We start from the raw sequence: 27046 nt of genomic DNA, 5'->3' as shown, positions 1-27046 counted from the left end.
TCTTTACAATTCTCTTTTTCTCTTTCTCTCTTTCTTTTTCTCTCGTTATCTCTCTCTCTCTCTCTCTCTCTCCCCCCCTCCCTCCCTCTCTCTTTTCTGTATTTCGTCGATATCATTGCACTCGGAACAAATAGATTACTACCGGCACATATTTTTCTTTTAGAATTTTTGTTTGTTTGTTATTTTTAATTGAAATTCAAACGTCGAATTCTCTATTTATCTATCTATACAAATAGATAGATAGATAGATAGATAGATAGAGAGATAGATAGAGACGTAACACTGAGCAAATGTTTTATTACTGCATGGAGAAGAACGATAGATATTTTGAAAATTTAATAAAATAAAAGTTATTTTTTTGAACTGAATTTGCACTTTATTGTATCTGAACAAAGAAAAAAAAAAAAAAGAAAAAAGAAAAAACAGAAAGAAACTTCTAAACGCATTTTCTCGGAAAATGTTTATTCAAAATAAAAGAAAAAAGTAGCACCATTTGAAAGAATATTAAAAGACTTTTCAAATGATACGCTACTTGACTTTCTGTTGCTGTTTAAAATTTTTGTCACGGAAGTTTTCACCCTTCTCTTCCCTTTAAAAATGTAAACACAAATCAGATGAATTTTTCTAACGAAAGAACCTGTTTCTCTCGTGAACAAAATTATAAACTGTCTACATGGTTTTCGAAAAAATCACTATATTTTTTTTAATAAACCTTGATGGACACCTCCTTTGGGATATATTTATATATATATATATATTTTTTTTTTCGAATTATAAGAAATTCAATCGATCCGCGAACACAAAGAATTAAGGTATTAGTCTAATACAATAATAATCCGACTTTAATCCAGAAATTTAGTTCTTATCTGATCGAACGGATGAGTAAGTATAAAAAGGGATGAAGAAGAGTGGGAGGTAGTTTTCACTCTAAAGCGTTTGATTTCTCGAACCGAAGCAATTACGTAACAAAGCGTTTAATTGATAACCAATTTCGACGGGGTTTTCATTCTCTATCGTCGGATCAACTTTTCCGCTGAATTCACTGTATCGATTCCTTTTTGCTTTAAACCGGGTGCGCCACGGCGCAACCCATCGTGGCACCCATCGGCACCCATCGGCACCCATCGATGGTTCTCCAATTGATCTCCACCCGGAACAGATTAAGTCCAGGCAAGCGAACAGTCGAATTAACGTTTAACGAACTAAGCGGGATACTAATTAAGAAATAAAAAATTCATAATAGTTTATAATAAAACACAATACTCCTATGTACGTCGATATAAAAAAAAAAAACAAAAAAGAAAAAAAGATTTTTTTGAAACGATGCATATCCCTACTTTCTCATCTTTTTCCATTGATATTTATTTGACGAGTAATTTATAATCATAAGGGGAAAATTATGACAAACATTCTGCGACAATAATTATTATCTATGTTAAAGAATCTATGTAAAGTGATTTGAAAATATTTACATATATTTTTTTTTTCTTTTTCTTTTCTATTAAATTATCTCTTCGTTTACCTCTACAATTATTTACGAGATATTAATCCGATAAATCTATTTCGTCTTCGTTGATAATTTTTACGGATATGATAAAAAATTATGGAAAGATATTAACAAATATTGATGAAATTATTTGCTAAGGGTGAATTATTGAATTATGTACTTGTCTGCGTCGTCTCTATTAATCGTAATTTTTTTTCTTTTCTGTTAATTGCAGAATGGACATACTCCTAAGGGATATGAACGTTACGTGGCGATGACAAGCCTGATCTTGGAGAACGCGGACTTAAACCGACTTTTTCCAAAATGCCGGCCTAGGGGCGGCCCACCCCCGCCCCCGGGGGGCTCCACGCAGACCAGCCAGCCGCATGACGATAATCCTTGTCAAACGGAGCCCACCTCTGTTACCACCATCACCACGTCCTCCACCGTCACGATTGCCGCCTCTGCTAACGAAACCCCTCCTGCAAATCTTGTTTCTGCCATATCTGACGACATGATCGACCTTGAACGCGACACCTCCGACAGGCAAGTTACATCCAAATTGAGAGGGAGAAAGAGAGGTAAAAAAGAAACAAAGAAGAACCTACGAAGTAAGAAAAAGAAAAGAACGAAATAGAACGAAAGAAAAGAAAGTGAAGGAGGAAGAAAAAAAGCAAGAACCTTAAGTACCAGGATGACGGCTAAAAGTCCCTAGCTGCCAGTAGGCCAAAAGTTTTTAAGGGATTTTAAAAATCGATTAGACCTTTTTGCTACTTTTCGGGCTTGTAGTTAAGCTTGTAGTTTTACGAGCTTGTAGTTTTACAATATGGATGAAAAAAAAAAAAAAAGAGAACGAAGAAAAAGTTTACCTAAAACGTCACGAAAAAAGATTAATTGGTTTGTAAAATAATCTAGGAACTTTTGGTCCATCCTATATTTCACCCAATCGAAAACAGTCTCGCTTGAAATTGGATTCGTATCTCTCTCTCTCTCTCTCTTTCTTTCTTGCTCTCTATCGTAATTTTCCATTTAATTCTACCCTTATTATTTTCTTTTCTACGTAGGTCATCCTTCTGCTACCTTCGTCCTTCTTTTTCAATTTTTTTTTTTATCTCTTTTTTTTTTCCCCTTTTCTACTACCCCTTTCCATCTCTTCCTCGAATCGTATCCTTCCTCCTAAACCTTCTTCCTTCCTTTTATCTTTCCATTATTTTCCTTTCGCCGGTCGGTCTCTCGTTTACCCTCGAGCAAGAAACTCCACGTTATTTTTCTCCCTCGTTCGAGAAGAAAAAAAAGAACGATTTTTTTTTCTCTTGGTTTTAATATCATCTATATGTTTATCTTTTGTTACATACACATACGTACGTATATACGGTGTGTGTGTGTGTATACGTATGTATTTAAGAATTTTCAAAGTTCCTCAGCATAATTTATTATTTTTTCCAATTTTCTTTCTTTTTTTTTTTTTTCTTAAATTCTTCACATATCATATAACGTGATATATCTGTCAATCATGACATTAGATATTAAACGTATATCATATTATATCAGATACTTTAATATCAAATCTAATATAATACGATATATATGTATGTATATATTAATTATAATATTTATCAATATTGCTAATAATTACATTTAAACGTACATTAGATTTAATATAATTACGAAAATCATGCGATATATTTCCGAGAGAAATATATATATATATATATATATATATATATATATATATATATATATTTAAATAAATAAGTACAAAAGGATATAATTAAAAAAAAAAAAAAAAAAAAAAGAGAAGGAAAAAAAGAAAAGGAAAGAAAGAAGAAGGAAAAAGAATTACGGAGAAAAAGTTAGAAAATTGACGAATAATTACGGTCAGGCGGATAGCTTGAAAAGCCTGATTACCATAACCGCGAGATTATGCAAAATATGTTGTAGGAGAAGGGCGATAAGCCGCTGCCATGCCGCGCCGCGCCACGCCGTTTGTTTTCGCTCGAGGATTTTTGGATTACAATGGAAAACGGGACACGCGCTTTCGTGAAAACGTTCTTTCTGTCTCGTTCTTCCGCTTACCCGTTCTCAAAAGGATCTTTGATACGAATTTCGCGCGTTCGTCCGAGCGAGTAAAATGTCGGTTCTCTATGCGGTTTCTTTTATCTCTTACTTTCTCTCTCTCTCTCTCTCTCTCTCTCTCTCTCTCTCTCTCTCTCTCTCTCTCTCTTTCTCGCATATATTATGTGTATACATTTCTTTTTTTTCTGTCTGTCTCTCTCTCTCTCTCTCTCTCTCTTTCATTTCTTATATTCTCAAAACATTTGAAGATTTATGCAAAGCATTCTTAAAGTTTCATGAACGGAACGTAATATTAAAAGGTTTCGTTTTTATTTTTTCTTTTTTACAAAATGTTTAGAAAATTATTAAAACCTTATATGATATAACTTTTGCTTTTTTCTATTAAAAAAAAAAATTATATAAGATAATTGTAGCGTTATAATATTATATTATTATTAATATTATTGCTACATATATATATTCAGTATAATTTTATATATTTTTTATTAGATACAAATCATTTTTGTTATATATAAATCATATATATATATATATAACATAACTATATATAAACATAACTTATATTTAAAAAAACCTTAAGAAGCTTCGGATTTGAATTTCAAGTTCAGAGAAATTAGATGAAAAGTAAAATTTCAAAAATACCTCTAAATATATATAAGTCTGTGACATCGTAGTTCGTATAACTTTATAGTCTTACGACAAAAAAAAAAAAAAAAGAAGAAGAAAAAAAGAAATATATGATATTACTGACAAAAATTTAATGATCATACATTACATATACAAATATATATATTTATATTGTAACAACTAACGATTCAATATTTCAAATTATGCGCGCTTTTCGATAAGGGAAGGATGTATGCATAACGGAACGGTACGGAACGGAACGGAACGAAACGAAGCGAAACGAAACGAAATCTCTTTCTCGAGGAATACGAATTCTGCATATAACCTACGGAATCCGCTTCGTTATATTTCGCTTTTTCCAATCTTCGGTAACAAGTTTTCATCAATTCCCATTCCAGGTCCCTGATGAACGTGAGTGAACTTTTAGCGCGAGCGTCACTTCGCAAGAAAGATAATCAATGTCGACATCTTTCTTTCTCTCTCTCTCTCTCTCTCTCTCTCTCTCTCTCTCTCTCTCTCTCTCTCTCTCTCTCTCTCTCTCTTTTCTCTCTAACTCACTCAGTCACTGATTCACTCACTCACTCTCATTCTACTTCCCGGTCAGGAGGGTATTCCAACAACATATTTCATAGCACTCGTGTATTCTTTTTTTCTTTCTTTTATTTTTATTTTTTTTACCCTTTCATTCTTCCTTTCCTCTCCATCTTTTTTTCGTACTTTCTTTTTTTTCTTTTCTTTTCTTTTCCTTACTTTTTATTTTTATGTTTATTTATTTCTTTATTTTATTTTATTTATTCATTTTTTTTTTCTTTGGATATCTCACAACTCTGATAATATATATATATATATATATATATATCCGAGCAATTTTCCGGATTTCCCAATTGGAATCGTCGCGATCGACAAATATCGCAAATAGTGATTAAAAAAGCCGCCTTCTACGTATCGTCTAAACGTTGATTTTATTATAAGATAGAGTATAGCTATCTGCGTGTTTTCTCTCTCTCTCTCTCTCTCTCTCTCTCTCTCTTTCTCTTTCTTTTTTTATTATTTTTTTTTTATTTTTTTAAGAATAAATACGTACAGAAGTTTTCTCCGATGCATTTTTGTATGTAACTTGATTATAAATTAATGGCCAATCGAATATCTCGTTTGCTAGGAGCAAATAGAAAAAAAAATTTATGCATATAAAAGTTTCATAATTTGTACGCGTCAAATATTTTTTGGAGTACAAAAAAGATATCGACGATTATTAATTTCCCTTATGAAACGTCGTTCTGTACTTTTTTACTAATTAATTTCAATCAATTATACCTTTAAAAAATTATTAAAAAGGTATAGGCTTGTAGTTAACAATTAACATGATATTAACGTGTAGGAATATTTATATAACCAACAGTACACATACTTTCAAATGTACATGTAATTTGCTATCACCAAATTACGTATGTATACGTACTTACGTACGTGTGTTTGTACAGGGTTGGCCAAAAGTTTGTAAAGAATTTTTTAAAATCAATCTCCTTCATCAGACTTTTTTTTTTTTTTAAGACTTTTTTAGTTAAACCTACAGTTTTATTAGCAAGTAATTTTATGAACCAAAGAAAAAAAAAAGAAAAAGAAATTAATATAAAGACGTTTCGAGGAAGATTAATCGCGATTTTTATAACGACCTAGGGAAACTTTTGGTCTACTCTGTACGTCCCTGAATTGGTTTAAAATACGTAAACGTTTGTGGTCTCATATCGGATAAATAAACAAGATTAGAGAACGATAAACAACGAAGAAGATAATGTTAGTTCGATTATCTGTCGTAGTTCTTTTTCCTCTTTGCACTTTTCTTTTTTAGGTTAGTTAGGTTAGCAGTTTTCTTCTCGTTTGAAAGTCTTACAAAAGGTGTGAAAAATCTGAAGAAACGGTGCAACATTTTTATTTAGAGAGGAAAGAGAGAAAAGAAAGAAAAAGTAAAAAGAAAAAGAAATGGGAGAAGAAAAAGGAGAGAGAAAAATTCATCTCAGAATCGATTTATATAAAAGAGGTATAATGGGTTTCTTTCTTTCTACGTATTACAAACGCGCCATCGAATGCGCGTTATTCTCACGTTCGATTGCGGTGGCACGTGTACCGATAATAGCTCCCCTCCCCATACTACCTACCTACCTACCTACCTACCTACCTACCCACCCACCAGCCACCCTCTCCCATTATCGACGGAGTAAATTGGCAATTGGTGTTGTTGCTCGTTAAAAGCACTTCCTTTACGACGATTGAAGAAAGTTCGTCGAGTGTAGTAATTAAACGGAGAAAAAAGAGCAAAAAAAAAAGAACAAGAAAGAAGAAAAAAGAATAGCAATAATAATAAAAAAGAAATAAGGAGGATGGGAGGGAGAGAGAAAGATAACTGGGTGTTCCATAACCTCTTAGAACGAATCCGAATGATCTTTATTTTTTTATTTATTTTTTTTTTTTTTTTCATGGTAATCATCGTAATGGTGTGGTGTCGTTTGGAAAAAAAAAAAGAAAGACGCTTTATGTGTGTTGTATAAGTCAGGCTAATAATCCGATCGTTTCATACGATTGTTGATTATTAAGAGTTCGAAGTTACGTTCGTAGGTATAGGAAACGAGCGAATGGCAGAAAAAAATCAGCTTCGCTGTCCCGTAGGACGGCGAGCGTGGTGGCCGGTTATGGTGCCGAGGGCCAACTGCCGATCGGTACGTCTACGAAGAAGCCATTATCCTCGAGCTCGTCTTCGGCATCGGGACGAAGCGAAGATGCACCTCAATATGGCAGCCTGGCGGGTAGCGATCATCAGACGCAATCGCAACAAGAGGACAGCGGACCCGAAGAGAGTCCCGTTTACATTTTGACCTCCGCCAAGGGAGATCGCAGCTACAAATTACGAGACTCCAGGTAATATTTTCTTTCATTTTCTTTGTTACACAAATGTACATAGATTAGTTGATATATTATATATAATAAATAATATAATTAAAAATATAATTTATATATATATATATATTTTTGTATATTTATATACAATTTATTAGATAATATGTACTTTATATAAAAGTAAAAAGAAATATATATATATATATTTATATATTTATAAATTAAATATATATATTCTTTTCCTCACAAAATAATATTCTTTAATCTCTCTTTTGCGTAGATATATATTTTGTATATGTTGCAAAGGACTAAGCAAATCGAGCGTATAACGAAAAAAAGCGGATCGGGTATACTTTCGAAGAAATTTGATAGTTCGAATAATTTTTTACTAGGAATGTACGTCTTGTGTAATCAAAGTAGCGTACAGTTTGTTCAAAACTTACGGCTCGGAACGGTAAAAATGATATTCGTAATTGGCGCCTAGTTTCGACGCCATTTTGTTGTTATATGTATACTTACGTATACGAGGTTGGAACTTTTCGAACGTTCTGTACTTAACCTTAAAAAGAAAAATGAGCCGAGCGCAAGGGATCGTAATCCTTTATAGCGATGGTTCGTTCGTGCGAAAAAATAACGGAAAAGATTTAAAACAAACATTTCAAATTCACGAATAGCACAAATTTCAAAATCGTTTTTAATGTTCTAACGTTGATTAATGATGTCACTATGCGTTTCGTACAGTCTAGGTAGAAGAAGTTTTGATTCTCTTTTAAAGTATAATCAACTGATTGCGGTTTACCGCGACACACTTGTTATCCCGTTATTATCGACGGCTCGTGAATTTAAAGTGGATGCAATCGGTCGTACACACAACCAGCGTTTATATAATAAAAATTCGGTCAATTTGCAAATTATGCGAGGTACGCGTCGATAAGGAAAAAAAAAAAAAAAAGAGAGAGAGAGAGAAAGAGAACAAAAAAGAAAACAAATGTTTTAGTTATCGCCTTTCTTTTTGGCCTACTTTATAATATTAAAAACGTGAAAGAAAAAGAAAGAAAGAAAGAAAGATAAAGAAAAAGAAAAAGAAAAACAAAAAGAAAGAAAGAATGAAAAAAAAAATACGAAAAGATGGTAACGTGGCGTTATTTCTCTATGTTGTTGTACGTTGGTGGTGTGTTATAAACGCTTATCACAAATTCGTAGTAACTTTCTTTGTAATTAGCAAGCCTGTCTACAACAGAGCGTAGCTTAAACAGATTTTTCAAGGCACATCGCTTTTAATTTACACTCAACGCCCGTCTTTGTCGGTTTACCCAGGTACGATTTAATTCTTTCTTTCTCTTTTTTTTTTTTCTTTTTCTTTTTATCTCCCAGCCCTTCTTTTTTAACTTTTTCTTTTTCCTTTCTTTTTGACTTGTTTTTTTTTTCTTTCTTTTGTTTTTAAACCGTTCAACAATTAATTATTCGTTTGCATTCGGATTTGAGTTTAGAATGGATCTATATGACCGTAGTCTATTCAACGCGCATTCTCTCTCGTGATTTTAATTATCGGAAAAATTATATCTTGTATTATTTGACATCTGTATTTCGAGCACTGTCGTCAATGGTAACAAGTCAGTGAAATATTTATATGTTACTTTCGATTTAGTTCTACATTTGACAATAGTGATATTCAAACGGAAACATCGTTCAAAATTCTACCGATCTTCTCTTGTTACTGTTCGATAACTTATTTAATCGATCGCACGTACACACGTAATGAAACGTTTGACCTATTTCAAGAAAAACCAATGTATATCGAATATATATATATATATATAATTTTTTTCCCTTCTTTATTTCTTTCTTTCTTTCCTCCGAGAGCAAGCTTAAATGGTTTATAAAAATATTATAACACCTTGATTGGGACACACGTTTCTTCTAGCGCGATAAAAACGTTGATTAAAAAGTTCTCTTCTCGAGATCGACGTGAGCGCGACCAGGTGGACGTTGTAAGAATCATTTTGATTAAACATCAAAAACGGATATTTTTCTAAGCAAAAAATTAAGTCTTTATAATTAAGCTCATCGGTGATTAATTATGTTTTCTTTTTCTTTTTTTTTTTTTTCTTTTTTTCTTTTTTTCTTTCTTCTTTTTCCTTGCAAAATTATTCGATGATAAAACGAAAGACCTTATGGTTTTGTACACAAAATGCATAAACATTTTACGTTGATGTATACAGATGTTTCGAGAGAGAAATAATATTTTCTATCGAAGGGGAATGTAAAACGCTTACATTTGATGTGACGTTTTGCGGTTAGTTCCTCTGACATTTGAATCATCGATGTTTGTTTATAGAAATGACATTACCCGTGCTTTATGACGACAACGTACGAATTATTGTGTATTGTATAGTAGTAAATAATGCATATTGTAACATATAGAATTTCATAAAAAATTGTATGAATATACATAGTAATATTTTCAATCAAAATACATTTTATATCAATTTAAAAATCATGCCTTAAAGATTTGTATATTAATTATTATCTTTATTTTACATTAATACTATTTCGCATTATCTTTATATGACATTAATTATTATCTTTGTTATTGTTTAGAATCATAGAGATTGCTGGTGGTCGAGAAGTTTTTTCCCAAAGCCGAGGAAAAGTAGCAGCAAGAAAATCTCGCTTTCACGCTGCAACCAATTCATTAAATAACGAAGATACTCAAGCAGATAACAAGTTATCCATTAAGAAAAACAATAAGTCCCCGAGCACGCAAACTATATGGGAATTACGAAGCCGGTAAATATTTTTTGACATTTTATCCAAGTCCAGAGGTTTAGTAGCATGTTTTATTTCACTCTTTTATTATATTACATGTTTTACAGATGTGGTGAAACAAGGAAACAACGTACGAACCGAGAGGTTACAGAAACTGTATTCTCATCTGAGGTGCACTCAGTACGACGTAATCCTACTAAGTCTATCCTTGATTACGATTCTCCTAAAAGTAATCGTAGCAATTGTATTATTAATTATGATTCGATTTTAAATAGCAATAATGTAGAATACAGTGTACCTAAAAGTATTACTGATCTGGATTATGGATTACCAAAGAACTGTGTAGATTATCAGTCTAACCACACTACACCCGCAAGAAGTATGGCTATTGTTAGTGATGGTGAAGTGGTGGTGTTCGATGATATAGATGATAATTGGCAAGGTCTACGTTTGGATTTAGCATCAAATAATACAACTCAAATTACTACAACAAATATAGATTTGGAAACAGAAGATCCTCAGAGAGGTCGTATTCCTCCTGAACCACCAAGTTCTAGCGTTGGTAGTACTCCAAGTCCTACAACAGCATATCACCATAATACATCTGAATTCTTTAAGGTATCATTCAATGCAATGTAAGTAATTGCCATATGTAAACAAAAACAATTGTTTCTTTGTAGGTTGTAACAACGGCAAGTGATTGTGAAATAGATTCACCTTCGCCAGAGCGTAACCATAAAGTAGCAAGAGTAATAGGAGAACTACCAATTGCACAGTATTCAGGAAGTCCAAGACGTTATGGCGTTCGTGAAAATCCACAACTTCCCAGTTTGTTGTCATCGCCTTCTGTATACATGACACCAAGACCTGGTTTTCCACAAAGAGTATTACCGACAACACCCAATCATAAAGAGGTATATTAATAAGCAAATACTTTTTCGTTATCTTTTTATACGCGTAACTAATATCTTATGTAATTCATTTATTAAAGAAGGAGGATACCTCTGCTGAAATTATTGTAGAAAAACCTGTGATAGAAACAACCATCGCTCACACGGAAGATCAATCGATAAACGTTTCACCATCGTCTCCAAAAATTGAAGATGAAGAAGAAGATTCATTGAAACCACCAGCTTTACCTACTGACAATATAAGTAGTCTTGTATCACCAGGTGGTAGTACTTTTGATTACTTATATGAATTTTCTGAAACTCGAAAAGTATTAGAAGAATTCTTCAAATGTCCACCTCCATCCAAAGAGAAAGAAAATAGCATTGAATCGTTTCCATTCCAAGTGAGTATTTTATTTACTTTATAATAAATATCGAAACATTATATATTAATATATTTCATACCTAAACTATTGCGTTCATTTTTATCAGAATCAGAATATTAATTGAAATCATTTTTAATAATTTTACAAGGACTTGGATTATGAACTGCGAAGACAAGGAGGAAGTGCATATGTAGGTCAGCGTTTAGCCAGTGGTCCACCCCCAACTGAGGAGGTTATGGTGCACGAGTCACCAAAAAAGCAGAGACCTGATTTTCCTCAAAATGTAAATGATACTATATTTATTTATAAAAAGATTTCTTCTATATGATTTCATAACATTATACGAATATGAATATCAATATTTATTTTAACTAATTTACTTCAGTAAATTGATATTAATTTACAGTGGATGATACGAGTTATGATATTCTTTTATAAAAAGTGATTTATATGTTTTGTTTGTATGTTGGTCTAAATGTTTAACAAGTTGAAAATGAGAGTGTATTTATAATCGTACTATTTCTGTATGCACTTTCTATATATACAATGGATATATATATATATATATATATATATATATATATATCGATAATTTCAATTGCAAAGTACTTACATTAGTATTTACGTATTTAAATGTACGCCAAATTTAATGAATAATCGTGCATTATTTTTTTTTTTTTAGACTGGCGAACATGAAAACAATTTTTTAGATCTCTCAGTAGGCACTGGAAGCAGTGAAGATCTTGGAGAGACAGAAGTTGGCTTACAGGTTGGCCACTCACGTAATTTTACTTTAAGTCCTGAAACAACTGACTGTGACAGCAATTGCGGAGATTTAGATAGTGAAGTTTCTCTAATGATGATGGATAATGAATTAATGCCGGCCAGTGGTTTACTTGGTTCGGTTGGAGATTTAGGAAATAACTCTGACTCGCTTAGAATCTATACGAGTATGCCTGTATTAGAAGATGGTTTATCCAGTGGACATGCCAGTGACACAGATAATAATAATCCAACAGTAATGCTTATGAAACGGCAAATAAATGAAATAGAGAAAGAAATCATTCAAAGGACGCGCAATGACATGTTAGGAACTGAAAATGAGCCTGGCAAAGATGTGAGTTTAAATGTGACAAAGGATATTTTACATACGTTGAAAACATCGTCACCTGATTTGTTTATTGCGAAAAAGGAAAACTCATATGAAACCAATGAGTTGCAACTTGATGGATTAGATCCTTTGGGTACACCACCACCACCAGCACCGCAAGGTAGACAAAGCGTTAATTTGGAGATAGGTGGTGAAGTAGAAGCAGCTATTAAAGATATTAGAATGGCATTACAAAGAACTAAAACGCTTCCTGTTAAATCGCCGTCTGAAGAACCACCAGAACCAAGTGTTAGTCCTATTTGGATACCAAGGTATTTCTAAAATTTGTTGCAAGAGGGTATTCCAATCGTTGAGTTTACTTCGAATCATGAATATTTAAACTGGTGTATACTTTTGGAATACCCAGTTGTACGTTCTTCACTTTTTGTGCGAGTGCATCTAACTAAGATGTAGTATATTGGATTCCAGGCGGAGAATATGTATGGAAAGTAATAGCGAGGATTCGGAAGCTCGACGAGGAGGCGACGAAGCGGACGTAGAAATTGAGGAAGGTCCGGATGAAGAAGAAGCGGACACTGATCTTGAGACTGATCGATTATTGGGACAACAAAGAACTGACGATCAAGGATTTTATGACGACAAAGTAAGGAATTTAATTTTTTTTTTTTTTTTTTTGTAATTTTATATCCGTTTACAAGTAACATCGATGAAAATATATTCGTGATAAATATATATATATATATATATATTTTTTTTTCGAATGCATAATCAATCCATTATTAACACACGTTGATTACTTAATTAAAATTTTGGTATATATATTTCCTTAACTGCGATTTGACAAAAGGTATTGGTGTCCTATTAATGTTGTCTTGGTATTATGCAGGGGTGGCGGAAGCCTAAGACTAGGACAATGTTACCACCAATGAGTGCAAAAATCGCAACTCCTAAGCAAACCCCTCCTAAAACCTTGAGTGTTACTCCTATAGAAACGCTAGCACCGTCCGAACCTTTGCCGTCTACGTCTACTTCCATTTCTCCACCTCCTGTAGTATCTGTTATTCAATCATCACCTTCTGAACGCGAAGTAACTACCCCTACGCAACCTGCAACAAGTCCACAGAAGACCCCAGTCAAAAATTCTCCCTCGTCCCCCCAGAGTCTGAAGGAATCCAGCAACAAGGTGAAAAAGGTGCCCTTTCAATGCTCTCTCACTTGGGTCTCTTTTAGAATGTAGTTACATGGTACATTAATGGGCAGTGATAAGATAGCACTTGTTGATGCACGATCTGTCATAATGTTACAGATAACTAGATCTCTTCTGATATATATTCATCTTTATTAATATTCTTCAATTATTGTCTATAAAAAAACTACAATCTCATCAGCTTAAATAGAATTAAGAATTGAATACATATAAATGTTATTGAGCATAACGATGTTTATATCTTTTTAGAAAAAGCGTATATATATGTATATGATATGTAAGACTTTGATAATGATGATTTTTAATCTAAATGGTATCTACATATATATGTAAGATATGGATTAAAATGAATTTATAATATTTAAGCTGAGAGATATATCTATGCCTGATAGTAAAAATTGCCTATTAATCTCGATGCAAACGAAATTTCTCCATAATTTATATTTCCTTATTGCCTTTGCCTACAATAAGCTTATTCTTTTTTCTTTTCTCTCTCTCTCTCTCTCTCTCTTTTTTTTTTCCATTATCAGTAGGTCTTATCTATTTAAGGAATGCATGTATAGATCACATTTCTAGCTAGAAGCTTGCTTGTGTGTTGTGATTGTAAATATAATTATAATCATTATCAGGAGATAATTTAGTTCGTGTATACATTTATTTTATTAGAGAGTTTGAGTATTATATATTTATACTAAGATTAAGAGATTATTTTACGAATCTTTTACCAAAACAAATTTTTTTGTTTTTTCTTCTATATTATTTTCTCTTTTTGCTTGTTAGGAAAATACTTCAATTAATCTATGACAATAAAAAATATTTTATTACAATAGTTGTTAATGAGAAATATTTATAACATTTTAATTATACAATGTTACAATAATTTTTTATTGCAAACATTGCATGATCGGCATTTATAATAAAAGCTTTAGATGATTATATTATGTGAGTATTATAGTCAAATTTAGATTTCAACATGTTTAATAATATTCTTTGAATGATTATTATGTGCATTGTATACTTTATATTTTACAGGATAAAGAAGGAAAGAAGAAAAGTCGAAATAAAGAAGGTAATATTATACATTCCTATAATTGTTCATTTATATGAAAATATAACATTTACATTCTTTGGCCAACAAAATATGTTAATGATATATTTTTCTTTCTTTAATTGCTGCTTATTCAAATGCATATAATTGATGAACTTTCATCGATTCATCATGGCACATATGGTATGTGTTTCAAAATATATTCATTACTAAATGATTTTTATTTAAATAATATATGTATATATATATATACATACTTTCTGTTATTTTGATGAGCAAAATAAATTTATTAAAGAAGATAAATGTCAATTGAATTATCAATATTGTTTCAAATGTGCAAGAGACATCTTGTATTAGCAGTAGCCATATATTTTGGATAATCTAAAACATATTTACAAAATCTTTGATAAGATACTTCATCAATTGATAAGCAGATCATATTCCATGATATATTTATTTCATACACGTACTATATATAATCTGTAGTTGAGAAAATTACATTTGTGGAATGTATAAGTTTTTGTTTGAAATATGTATAAAATGTACATTTTCATTGCTTCAATACATAACATAATACTATGATTATTTAAATGGCTTTAATAAACAATGTTGATCAAACGAGAATTCTATCAGATAGTAGATTGTTACCATCATTCAAATTAAACCATTGGTCTGATGAATATTTAGCTGCATTTGGTAGATTGTGTAGTGCAGAATCTAGTACAAAGCTTAGTGCAAAAGATAGTGCAAATTCTAAATGGTGGATTTCTGTGGAAATTTCAGCATTATTGGATGATCCTTCAGTGTTGATTGAAGGTGTATTGTTCAGAGCAAGATACTTAGGATCTACACAATTAGTATGTGAGGGTCAACCAACAAAGTCAACTAGAATGTGTCAAGCAGAAGAAGCTGTTTCACGAATAAAGGTATGTGTATATTGATATATGCATAAATACATATCACATATGCATTAAAAATCTTTAATCTCAAATAATAATTAATTTGATTAAATTTATATTCCCAATGCAAAGTATTATATTAGAAATAAAATTATTTAATAATAGATTAATAATTCTATGAAATTATTCATACTATCTTTTAAAGGGCCATTTTCAATTTCTTATATTAACTTTTTACATAGTTAAATAAGATAATAATAATACTATAGGATCAAAAAGTGTAAAGTGTATTGGAAATATAAGAATAAGTATAATAGCATAATTGTTATAGACAGTATAAAACAGATTATATACATATATTAGGATTGCCATTAGTGTTACACAATAAATTATGATGATCTAAAATTATAGCAGCATGCTCTGAATGCTTTATAAGATTTAATTTGCAACTTAATTTATGATCAAGAACAATGCAATATTTTTAACTGTAATAATGTACCTCAGTGTTAATACTTTTAACTTTTTGAGGATTTTTCAGAGAAATGGTCTTTTAATACAGTTAGGCCAGGCTTTCCCTACTATTATACTATTGTAATAAGCTTACTGTAAGAAAAACAAATTTTTTTCATATTAAATGCTCTTAACAATATTTTGCTTTTATTCTTAAGTATGCCAATAGATATATTAAAATATTTACCTCAAATGGTTAAAATACTGAGTCTTTAGGTAGTTAAACCTGAGAGTTTTTTGCAGGAAAGAATACTGTGAAAATAAATGTGACTCAGTGTTGCATTATGTGCACTGCCATAGTTTTATATATGCCAAAATATTTTAATACATAAAATTTGTTCACATACATCCATTCTATCTCTATAATCTTTTCCATCACTATCTCCTTGATAATTATTCAAGGTATATTTCTTTTATTAAGGAAACAATGCACATATACTGACATAGCTTACATTTAAAAGAAATTATTAATATATATGTAGTAGAGTATCTTACAGTAAAATCTTTCCTTCCACTCTTAGGTTCTTTGAAAATTAAGAGTCAATGTTTGGACAATTGACTTTCAAATATATATGAAAATTATACAATAAATTAAACAAATCATTAAATAATTAAACAGTAAAAAGTTATTGCTATTAAATTAAATAATTGGTTAGTTTATAAAAATAAGAATAACTTTATAGCTTTATTGAAGTTATAAAGTAGATAGTTCACAAACAACTACGTCCAGATGTTGGCTGTTATGTATACTTATATATGTATACTTATACGTATACAATATCTATTTTATATGAATAATCTTAATAATTGTGAACTGGCCAGTGTGCAAAGAGGCCTGAATGTTTCAGTGTAGCGCCCCCTTCCTCACATCACCAACACCACCACCTGACCACCGAACACTGTCATCTTCTCGGTGTAACTTGATGTGTCTGTTTGTCGGTCTCTCTGCGGATATCTTTCTATATTTGCTTGCTCTATATTCGTTTTCTTTCTTTTTTTTTTTTTTTTTATATGTTATGCATATGATGAAGTATGCTTTATGCACAAAATATGTTTCTTCACAAAACTTTTGCCTACATGATGCGTACTTTATTACTTTGTATTTTTCATGCTACAGCAGTGATTAAAGCAGGTGATTACTGCTCTTTTAAAAAGAAAAAGGAATTGTATTACATCCAAAGTATTATTGTATTAAGCAAGAAGTAAAATGAGTTCATTTTTATTCTATATAATTTAATAGAACTTTAGTAGATATATATATATATTTTTTGTTATTAGTTAAAGTAGCTCACTCTTGCATTTTTCTTATTTGTTAAGTATTCTAATAGATTGCTCCGTTTATATTAAATAGTTAGACTATACTGTTTGCTTCTCATTAGTGTATATGATCAGTAGCCACTTGGTAGCTTGCACTCCTGATTAGACTAACTTTCGTACACAGTGGATCTATAATTTTTGTCACTTGGAATATCTTTTTTATTTTGGATTTTATTGAAATATTTCTTCAATAAAATTTGCATGAGAGAGGGAGAGAGAGAGAAAGAGGGAATTATAGAATACTTTAGCATACAAAAGACGGTACCAAGATCATATATAGACTTGAAAACATTATTAAAATGATTTTAAATATAACAAAGAACAAACAAGATATCTCAAGTGTCAATAATTATCAATTCTCCTGTATATGTCTATACTCTTACAAAACTACTTAAAAAAATCTTTATCTATAACCCCTGAATTTGTTTCTGGAATAATGGAACAAGTTGTAAATTGATATTATTCCTGCTCGTAATCCAAACTCATTTATTCAATCAATTTATTAATGAGTAATTTACATCATAATATATTTCTAATGCTAAGATTAGATTTCATTACATATAATAAATATTATATCCTTGATTGCTTTTATTCTTTAATTATTCATCGTAAAACGTAATGATAACTCTTTATGTTGAATAATTATAGAAACCACATTGCTTATTGACATTACCAAACCCTAATATTTGGAATTCTGGGTTGCTAATTGTTAATCATTCATGAAAGTTTTAGCACACAATACCGTGTAAATTCTGCACTATCATATATATATATATATATATATATATATATATATATATATATATATATATATATTCCATTATTCATAATGTCAACATCAAGCATTTATATTTGTGTACCAATAGTTTAATAACAATAGTTTAATAAACCTAGTTTGATAATTCTTACAAAGACAGTTTAAAGTACGCATGCTTATATAAGAGTCCTTTTAATTTAAATGTATTAAAGATATTTAAAATCTTGCACACATATACAGAGTAAATATATATACACATATATATATATATATATATATATATATATATATATATAAATTATTATAAATAGAGATGTAAACAGCAACTCAGATTCCAATAACTTTGGCTCTTTTGCCTTGTTTTGTTGGTGGTGCGTGGCAATGTGACTAGCAGAGCCTCTGTTTGTTTGTTTGTTTGGCGTGCGCGTAACGGAAGGATGGGCCAGTGCCAATGCAGGCTACGCTCTTAAACTATGGGGGGCAGCATGGTTACGGCCGCTGCAGCATTACTTCGCAAGGAAGCCTAGAGGAAGACGAATGTGACTCAAGCGAAGAACTTATAGGGAGTGCTTCTGGTGGGGGCCAGTCCGAGACACACACAATAGCCGCCCAACCAAAACTGGCCCCGATCAGTGGCTCCTTGGGCCCCACAACCGTTTTCAGACTACAATTTCTTGGGTCGGTGGAGGTGGAAGAGGAAGGGGGACGTAAACGGCGTAAGCGCCTTAAGAATCACATGGTGGAAGAGGCTGTGACTAAAATAAAGGTCCGCCTTACCCAAATGTACCTCTGTTTGTATTAATTATCATTTGGAAAGATGTTCCTTAGTTTGATCTTTCCGATGGAATACGATATCAATCTATATGAGAAATATATTTCCTTCGTATATTCTCTTCAATTCTTACCAACCAAATAAATGGAGCGTTACATTGAATTTTAACATACTCTGACAAAGTACACATTTAAACTCTCAGGTTTATAGGATCTTCACAAATGATACAATATACAATTTCAACTGTATGCATTATTCGCTTTAAATCAGTGCCTGATAATAACATGCATTGGAATGTATAATATTTTTGATTCAACAGCCCTTTTATAAAATGTTAATAATAAATCGTTGTTTTTCTTTTTACTTTATTTAACATGCTGCTTCTTGCGATAGGCATTGGTACGTACATTTTATAAGGAATATCATAAATCTATAGAAAATGCTTGCGTGTTTCATAAAACTATCTTTGATTTTATTTAGGCACCAGACGGAGAAACTCAACCCAGTACCGAAGTCGACCTATTTATTTCAACAGAGAAAATTATGGTTCTTAACACTGATTTGAAAGAAATTATGATGGATCATGCTTTGCGAACGATATCCTACATAGCAGATATCGGTGATTTGGTCGTTCTCATGGCCCGAAGACGATTCGTACCGCATGAGATGGAAGAAGCCCCCAAGATAAACAGGACTCCCAAAATGATCTGCCACGTTTTTGAAAGTGAAGAAGCTCAGTTTATTGCACAAAGTATCGGACAAGCATTTCAAGTAGCTTACATGGAGTTCCTAAAAGCAAATGGAATAGAAGATCATAGTTTTGTTAAAGAAATGGATTATCAAGAAGTACTTAATTCACAGGAGATATTTGGCGATGAGTTGCAAATGTTTGCAAAAAAGGAAATGCAGAAAGAGGTAATCGATGAAATTCCTTTATGTTTACATTCCTCTGTACTTGCTAAAAAGAAAAGAAAAAAAAAAAAAAAAAAAAAAAAAAAAAATTATTTTACGTTTAAGAAAATATAATTAATTTGTTTTCAGGTGGTTGTACCAAAAGCAAAAGGTGAAATTCTTGGTGTAGTAATAGTTGAATCTGGATGGGGCTCTATGCTGCCAACTGTAGTTATAGCTAATCTGGCACCAGCTGGTGCTGCAGCTCGTTGTGGGCAATTGAATATTGGTGATCAAATAATAGCAATTAATGGCGTGTCGTTAGTTGGCTTACCTCTATCAACATGTCAGACATACATAAAGAACTCAAAAAATCAAACGGTCGTAAAGTTAACTGTCGTACCATGTGCACCCGTTGTTGAAGTGAAAATCAAGAGACCTGATACGAAGTATCAGTTAGGATTTAGTGTACAGAATGGGGTGATATGCAGTTTGTTAAGAGGTGGTATCGCAGAAAGAGGGGGAGTAAGAGTAGGTCATAGAATAATCGAAATTAACAATCAGAGTGTTGTTGCTGTACCACATGAAAAGATTGTTAACCTTCTTGCCACCTCTGTTGGTGAAGTAAGTATAAAGGAAGCAACTATGTAATGTCTCGTAATTACATGTCTGTGAATTCGTAATAGATATAATGATATTTTATTATTTACCTACGTTATCCATTATTTCAGATCCTGATGAAGACAATGCCCACTTCGATGTTTAGGCTGTTAACTGGCCAGGAGTCTCCGGTGTACATATAAACGTTCAGTTGCCTGGCTGATGCGTAGTGAACAGACAATACATCCGCCATCCACTACCACATTATTTACCACTTTATTGTACAGATTATTTCACGCAAATTGCTTTGTGTTTCAATTCCATTGGAGCAGTTCATACATCACCAGCGCTCCTGCTTAGTAAACCAAGACTACCTAGGTAGGTTACTGAAACGTTATTGAATATTTACTCGAACATAATTTATATAATTATTGTGATTACCTTAAATATACATAATATATATATATATATATATAAATATATACTTTAATTAAATTAATGAGATTTTCTATGGCAAGTCCTTTGAAATGCCTTTGAAAAATTCACTCTTGAAAAATTGCATTCCCATGAAGGAGAATAGTTGGTCCTAGTGTCTAAAGCTTCAAGCAAGAGTTGCAACTACTCACACGAATATGATGCAATAATTCTTGAGCAAAAAGAATAATAATAATAATAATATTAATATTAATAATAATAATAATAATAATATTAATAATAATAATAATAATAATAATAATAATATTAATAATAATATACTTCTCTTGCTTTTCATATCCGTCATTTTCTCTTTCCACATAAAAGCAATCTTGTATAATGTACAAAAGGAAAGACAAAAAAATTACTAAGGAGATACATCCTTTAGACATATGTAAACCGATTTTAAGATTAACATAAAATCTACAGTGCATGTGCATCTGTATAGTAACAATGCTAAAGCATTCAGGCTAATCAGAATCATTGTAATTGATATAAATGTATATGCTTTATTTTATGTAAAAAAAAAAAAGAGAAAAAATGATACTAATCTCTAATATCAATTGCCATAGAGGATCACATTATTTGCGCCAAGAAAGACGCTAGGCGATGCAGATGATGCAGTGCACATGATTATAAATAGCACAAAGCTCTTTATTGATATTTAGAGCAGGGCTGAATTGTGTAATATATTATAGCTAATGACGTAGTAATATTTATAAAACATGTTGTCTCTTCTCATCTTTTGGAGACTCAATTTCAAATCATTCATTTAATCTTTTTTATCCTTAAGCTCGTCAATGCTTGAGGAGGCCAATTGCCCAAATTTATTAATTTATACTAAACTACAATTTGTCTATTATAAAATTTTCAATGCATAAGTCTCGTGATATATACATATATGTGTACATATGCATATGAATATATGCATGTGTGTACATGTATGTCTCTCATCATAGTTATATATATATATATATATATATAAATATATATATATATAACTATATGTCATACATATATATGTCATAGTAATTATATAGAAGAGTCAGCAAAACATAAAAAAGGGAGTTTCCTGAACCACTTCATTCCTTAATATTCTGTTTATTTTTTTGTTTTTTCTTTTAAAGCAGCTTTGCTTTATTACCTCTTTCTATATTATTGAATAGTGACATTTGTATAGGATATGCGTACGTATATATGCAGATATCAACAGGGCTATTATATGTAATTCTATTGTAACAAATTGAATATATATGATAATGATGAAGCATGAATATAAAAAAATGTATGTACAAAAAAGTACAAGTAAAAGATCTTATATTCGCATATAGCCCAAAAGAACAGACGCGAAATGCATGTCGCACAAGTTATATTCGATAGCTGCTGATTTGATTGGAATATTATATAAAATAATTATATAAATAACATTTGCATTTTGATGAGATTATTTTATGGATAAAGAGTTGTATTTAGCAAATGTATATTTATTAGAATAATCTGAGTTATTGTTTTCCTTGATTTCTGCAGATGTATAAAAAAGAAATTGAGGGTTGGCCATAAGAAATATTATTATATACATGACTTAAACAACTAATTGCGTACAATATTTATATACTATGACAATGTAAAAACTGCTAAGCTGACAGATTTCAATAAGGCTTGTGTAAGCCTTTTATTTTAGTCAGCATATGATGAATTGGTTATTCAGAAGAATTCCTAAATATTATAGCGTTGCCATACTTGTGATCATATTATGAGAGATACAATTTATTTTACTGAAACTTTTAAATCTTCACACATTCTCACCTAGGCAAAATTTCCTCTAGATATTCTTATTGGAGTCTGTAGTGGCTGGTTGTGCGCACTTAGTGTAACTTTAAAATGCATTGGTATGCAATGTATAATCCATTACACTTGAGTCACTGTAGCACTGTGTATTATAAAATTGTTCTAAAATATACAGACTGATGCAATCTATGCTATAAAAAAAATATAGGATAAATTATCCATTCCACATATATGTAAGCTAAATAAAATATACCATCAATGAAATGGTACCTCTCTTCTATATAAGTACTGTGTATTATAATAATCTAAGTTGTATCTATTTTTGCTGAAAATTTCTCACCTTTAAACTATTCTGCTTAGAATACCAAGAAATATATGCGGTGGTGCAAATTTTAGAACTCCTGGTGTTTGATAAAATTTCAATGCCAAAGTACATTAAGTAATTAACATTTTAAAATTGAATTTTGTGTGCATGTGATTTGAACTGCAAATAATCATTTCAATAAACAATTTGGAACATATTTATAAAATTCTATTCTCTAGTAATTTTATAAATAAAATTTTCAAATTTAAAGAATACGTTAAAATTATCTCACTGCTTTTTTGGCATTCTCATAATAAATTAATAAATAATAACATTCCATATTTTTGTTTGAAGCAAAAGTTGTTGATTAAATTATTAAAGTAATAGCTAATCCACTATTTCCCAACATTTCTTACGTAAGAATTCTCTGTGAAAGATGAAGAGAGAATATATAAAGACATAAAGTTCAAGGAAGAGTTGAGGACAACAATTTATTATTGTCAACATATTAGTCAGATTTAAAATTGCATTAGAGTACTTTGGGGAGAATGATTACGTTAGAAATGTTTATTGAAATATATATAAAACTAAAATAAATGAATAAATAAAGAAAGAAAGACATACGTAAATATACATGTAAATGCATAGGTTACAACATAAGTCATAGCAAAAAGAGAAAAGATAATTGATTAAAAAAGAATATATAAACTGTACAAAATAAATGTTTCGTTGTTGTTTAAATTTATGAGTTGTAAAAGAAAAAAAAATAATATATATCATAACTTCAATTTAGTTTACATGGACAGAGGAAGAACTATCAGGTACAAGTTCATATACATATTTTTTAAATGAGAATGTAAAAACTCATGTGGATAAACTTTTCTTTATACTTTGAATTAATTTTCCAATGAAAACAATCCCCTTCCTCCATATATATATATATATATATATATACACTCACACATATACATATAGACTATGAATAATGTTCTGACCTATGTACAATAATTCTATTAATTGAAAAAATATATAGAAAGCATATTATAAATTGCATATCACGAAGAAATCTATATCATTAGAAACTACACACATTCATTCTTTATGAATAAATCATATTTAAAATATGTGCAGAAAGTATTCTACTTTGCAGAAATATCCAGATTTTTGGATTTATCGTGTCAGTGTGTACCAATTAAAAAGGCAATGAATTTTGGCATAGAAATTTTTATCCATATATTTGATGAGCAACAGAGCGGTACGAATATGATATATGGGATCAAACAAGATGTTATTAGATTGGGTGGCTGAAACTTATCTAGTCATTATGCTAAAAATATATGAAATTAATACTCAGCCATTGCAAGCCACCCTGACTGAATGTGTCTAGCCACATTTTAAATAACACATCTGCAAATAACTAACTGTCCATCTGATCTTGCATGGTCATCTCTTTTGTCTATTACAATTAAAATATAGTATTATGTAGGTTATTGTTAAAAGTATATATTAAGTGTCTTATCTCCGTGTATCGTTTATACATATATATAAATATATATAAATAAATAAATAAATATATATATATATATATCATTTTTATTTTATATTTCTAATTTAAGTAGTTCGAATTATTTTATGTTCTTACGATATATGGCTTGTTATGGTCACAATAAAGAATAGTAAAATCTATTCGCAAAAATATAAATCTATAGAAATAAATCGATTAATGGATATCGAATAATATATTTGAAATTAATTCAAGAATCTTTCTGAACATATAAATTAATGGAGAAAATATCTTTTGCTAGATAAATGTAACTGTTATAACGCGATAAATGTAATGCCATAGTAAGCCAAAGATTACTTCCAGATTTTTGTAAAATATTATATTTATGTTTTTCAACAACGTGACAATGATATGATTGTGCAATGTCAGTAATGAGGAATAGATTCAAAATTGCAGGGAGACTCGTTACCGAAAAATATTCGAAATAAAAACCGTTCGTAAGAGAAATGAAAATAATTATATCTTATACATTCATAGAGCTTGCGCTGTAGCTTCACTAGTCATGAGAGACACACTACAAATTATCATGACTAATCTCTCTATCAATGTGTGTGTTTGCGAGTGTATAATAAGTTAAAATTATAAGTGAGCTATATTGAATGTGTATATGGTAATTACTATACTAGTCCGTATTAAGGTAACAATAAAATGTAATTTTGAATTCAAATTCAAAATGCATCTATGTATTTCTGTGTCACTGACCTGCAGTGAGATGCCTTAAGATTTAAAGTTTCAACAGAATAGTTGCAACTCTTATAATATACACCACGTACTTGTAAGAAAAAACGATTATTCATTATTTATTTATCGATGCAAAAGTCAAATTGTTGCTCATTACGAATATTTATAGAAATACGTTGGACAATTGCAATTTATAATAACAATAATAAGAAGAAGAAAAAAGAAAAAAAAAAAAAAACACAGCATTCTTACGAAATTAGAGAATTAACACATTATCCATATAAACGTATAGAAATTTAAATTGATGAAAAAAATAATACAATATCCGATCTTATTATACAAATTTAAATTCAAAACTTCCGCATAAAATTTGTTTCCTCCCCTTTTACGTAACTTTAATTAACTCATTTGTCCAACGTATTTCTCGTGTTACGCATTCTAATAATAATCAGTCATGTTTTATAAAAGGTATTATTTTTGTTTAAAGAAAAAAAAAAAAAAAAAACCCATTGATTTTTAATAAGAATTAACTATGAAACTCATTTGATCTATATATATATATATATATAGACATACACACACACACACACACATATATATATATATATAATAAACGGAAGCTCTTCGAATGCTTACAGAATTTATATAAGCAAATATTTAACGTTGATCAAATATTCTTACCTTTCTAAAATGTTTATCCAATACTTTGCTTTCTTTATTTTTTTTTCTTTTTCATCTTCTTACCACATATTCAAATATTTACGAACATGTGTAAGTATACTTGTTTTATATTTTTGGTCTTACTACCTAGCAAAAATTTATATATATATAATATATATATATATATATATATATATATGCATATAAAGAAGGACAGTATATTTAAACAACCTATATTTTTTATTAGTACGATGTTCACAAGACATCTATATATACATGCATCCATTATACGTTTCTTTAACTATTCATCGCTTATCACGTAGCATAAACACGCGAATTTGTTTACTTTATTTTTTATGGAATATAATGCATTTTTATTTAAATAATACCATGGAACAATCATTATATTTCTGCGTTATTTGCACATCTTCGTGGTAATTTTTCTTCTTTTTTTTTTTTTTTTTTTAATATGAACTATCTATCTGCAAATATCGCCTTATTTTTAAACGATATTACATATTAATTATTGAAGTTTTTCTCAAAGCAGAGTGAGAACTTTTGAATTATTAGACGTTTTAAAAATTATTTCAAATTTTTTTTCTAATAGCATATTCGACTGACTGGCTGCATTTCTTTTCACACCCACACACACACACACATATATATATATATATATATATATATACATATACATACATATATATATATATGTACGTATATATATTTTAATGCATTTGCTTCCTTAATATAAATTCGTCAACTTGACAATGCACAATAAAAATTAATATTGTATATGGCTTGACTCTGATAAAAGAATAATTATTTATAGATTTTACGTGTACATATGGTCAAAAAGGATTAACGATTATGTCACATACGCGTGACACTACATTATGTGAACTATTTTATTTTATTTTATTTTTTTTTATAAGTAAATTGAATGTATATATATATATATATATATATATATATATATATTATAAAGATATTTACCACTTCCAAAGCAATGCGCTTTTAAGTATACAATTACTTCGGGAGTATTTCTCAACACCCCCTACTAATCCAGTTTTTGTCATCTTTAAAAATACTAAATAATATTTTTTTATTATTATTATTATTATTATTATTATTACTATTATTATAACTTTGCTGATATGATAAAACACATAAAAAGCTAATGCACTGACAATATTGATTATTCTTGTTTGAAGAAAAAAAAAAAAAAAAAGAAGAAAAGAAAAAAATATACATATACGTGCATTATATTAATAAAACATAGCTTTGTTAATAAAACATAATAGCAAATTTTGGTTAGCTTAATCATTTGAAATTACATT

At 30.2% G+C, this 27046-nt stretch overlaps 2 protein-coding genes and 1 long non-coding RNA gene across 14 annotated transcripts in view; 1 reads left to right on the top strand and 2 right to left on the bottom strand.

Moving 5' to 3' along the window:
- LOC122638130 overlaps nucleotides 1-25035 on the top strand; it is a 55254-nt gene extending 30219 nt beyond the window's left edge. For 2 of the 11 annotated variants that reach the window (XM_043830838.1, XM_043830839.1), the window contains exons 2-18: nucleotides 1722-2032; nucleotides 6803-7102; nucleotides 9683-9871; nucleotides 9958-10468; nucleotides 10531-10764; nucleotides 10842-11144; nucleotides 11275-11409; nucleotides 11809-12548; nucleotides 12691-12880; nucleotides 13124-13429; nucleotides 14477-14513; nucleotides 15276-15418; nucleotides 18412-18741; nucleotides 19141-19146; nucleotides 19228-19662; nucleotides 19789-20262; nucleotides 20370-25035. In XM_043830838.1, the coding sequence (XP_043686773.1) occupies nucleotides 1761-2032; nucleotides 6803-7102; nucleotides 9683-9871; nucleotides 9958-10468; nucleotides 10531-10764; nucleotides 10842-11144; nucleotides 11275-11409; nucleotides 11809-12548; nucleotides 12691-12880; nucleotides 13124-13429; nucleotides 14477-14513; nucleotides 15276-15418; nucleotides 18412-18741; nucleotides 19141-19146; nucleotides 19228-19662; nucleotides 19789-20262; nucleotides 20370-20441 (4677 nt within the window). In that variant the 5' untranslated portion in view covers nucleotides 1722-1760 and the 3' untranslated portion in view covers nucleotides 20442-25035. Of the gene's footprint in view, nucleotides 1-1721; nucleotides 2033-6802; nucleotides 7103-9212; nucleotides 9452-9682; nucleotides 9872-9957; nucleotides 10469-10530; nucleotides 10765-10841; nucleotides 11145-11274; nucleotides 11410-11808; nucleotides 12549-12690; nucleotides 12881-13123; nucleotides 13430-14476; nucleotides 14514-15275; nucleotides 15419-18411; nucleotides 18742-19140; nucleotides 19147-19227; nucleotides 19663-19788; nucleotides 20263-20369 lie in introns of those variants that run through there. The other 9 variants (XM_043830843.1, XM_043830842.1, XM_043830840.1 and 6 more) reach the window with 9 other exon arrangements.
- Nucleotides 18252-20487, bottom strand: LOC122638136. Its single transcript, XR_006329355.1, has 2 exons — nucleotides 20349-20487; nucleotides 18252-19536 (listed from the first exon to the last, which is right to left on the bottom strand). It is a non-coding gene; the product is annotated as an uncharacterized LOC122638136 (long non-coding RNA).
- Nucleotides 25036-26184: 1149 nt separating the features above from the next.
- LOC122638133 (ubiquitin-conjugating enzyme E2 N) overlaps nucleotides 26185-27046 on the bottom strand; it is a 4859-nt gene continuing 3997 nt past the window's right edge. For both annotated transcript variants that reach the window (XM_043830855.1, XM_043830856.1), the window contains exon 3: nucleotides 26185-27046. This exon is cut by the window's right edge and continues 1842 nt beyond it. The gene's annotated coding sequence lies outside the window, so the exon portion shown is untranslated.

Source organism: Vespula pensylvanica, chromosome 2, assembly GCF_014466175.1.
Source record: "Vespula pensylvanica isolate Volc-1 chromosome 2, ASM1446617v1, whole genome shotgun sequence".
In the NCBI taxonomy this organism is placed as follows: domain Eukaryota; kingdom Metazoa; phylum Arthropoda; class Insecta; order Hymenoptera; family Vespidae; genus Vespula; species Vespula pensylvanica.
The sequence above is the reverse complement of the archived record's forward strand: the minus strand, read 5'-3'. Positions and strand labels throughout refer to the sequence as shown.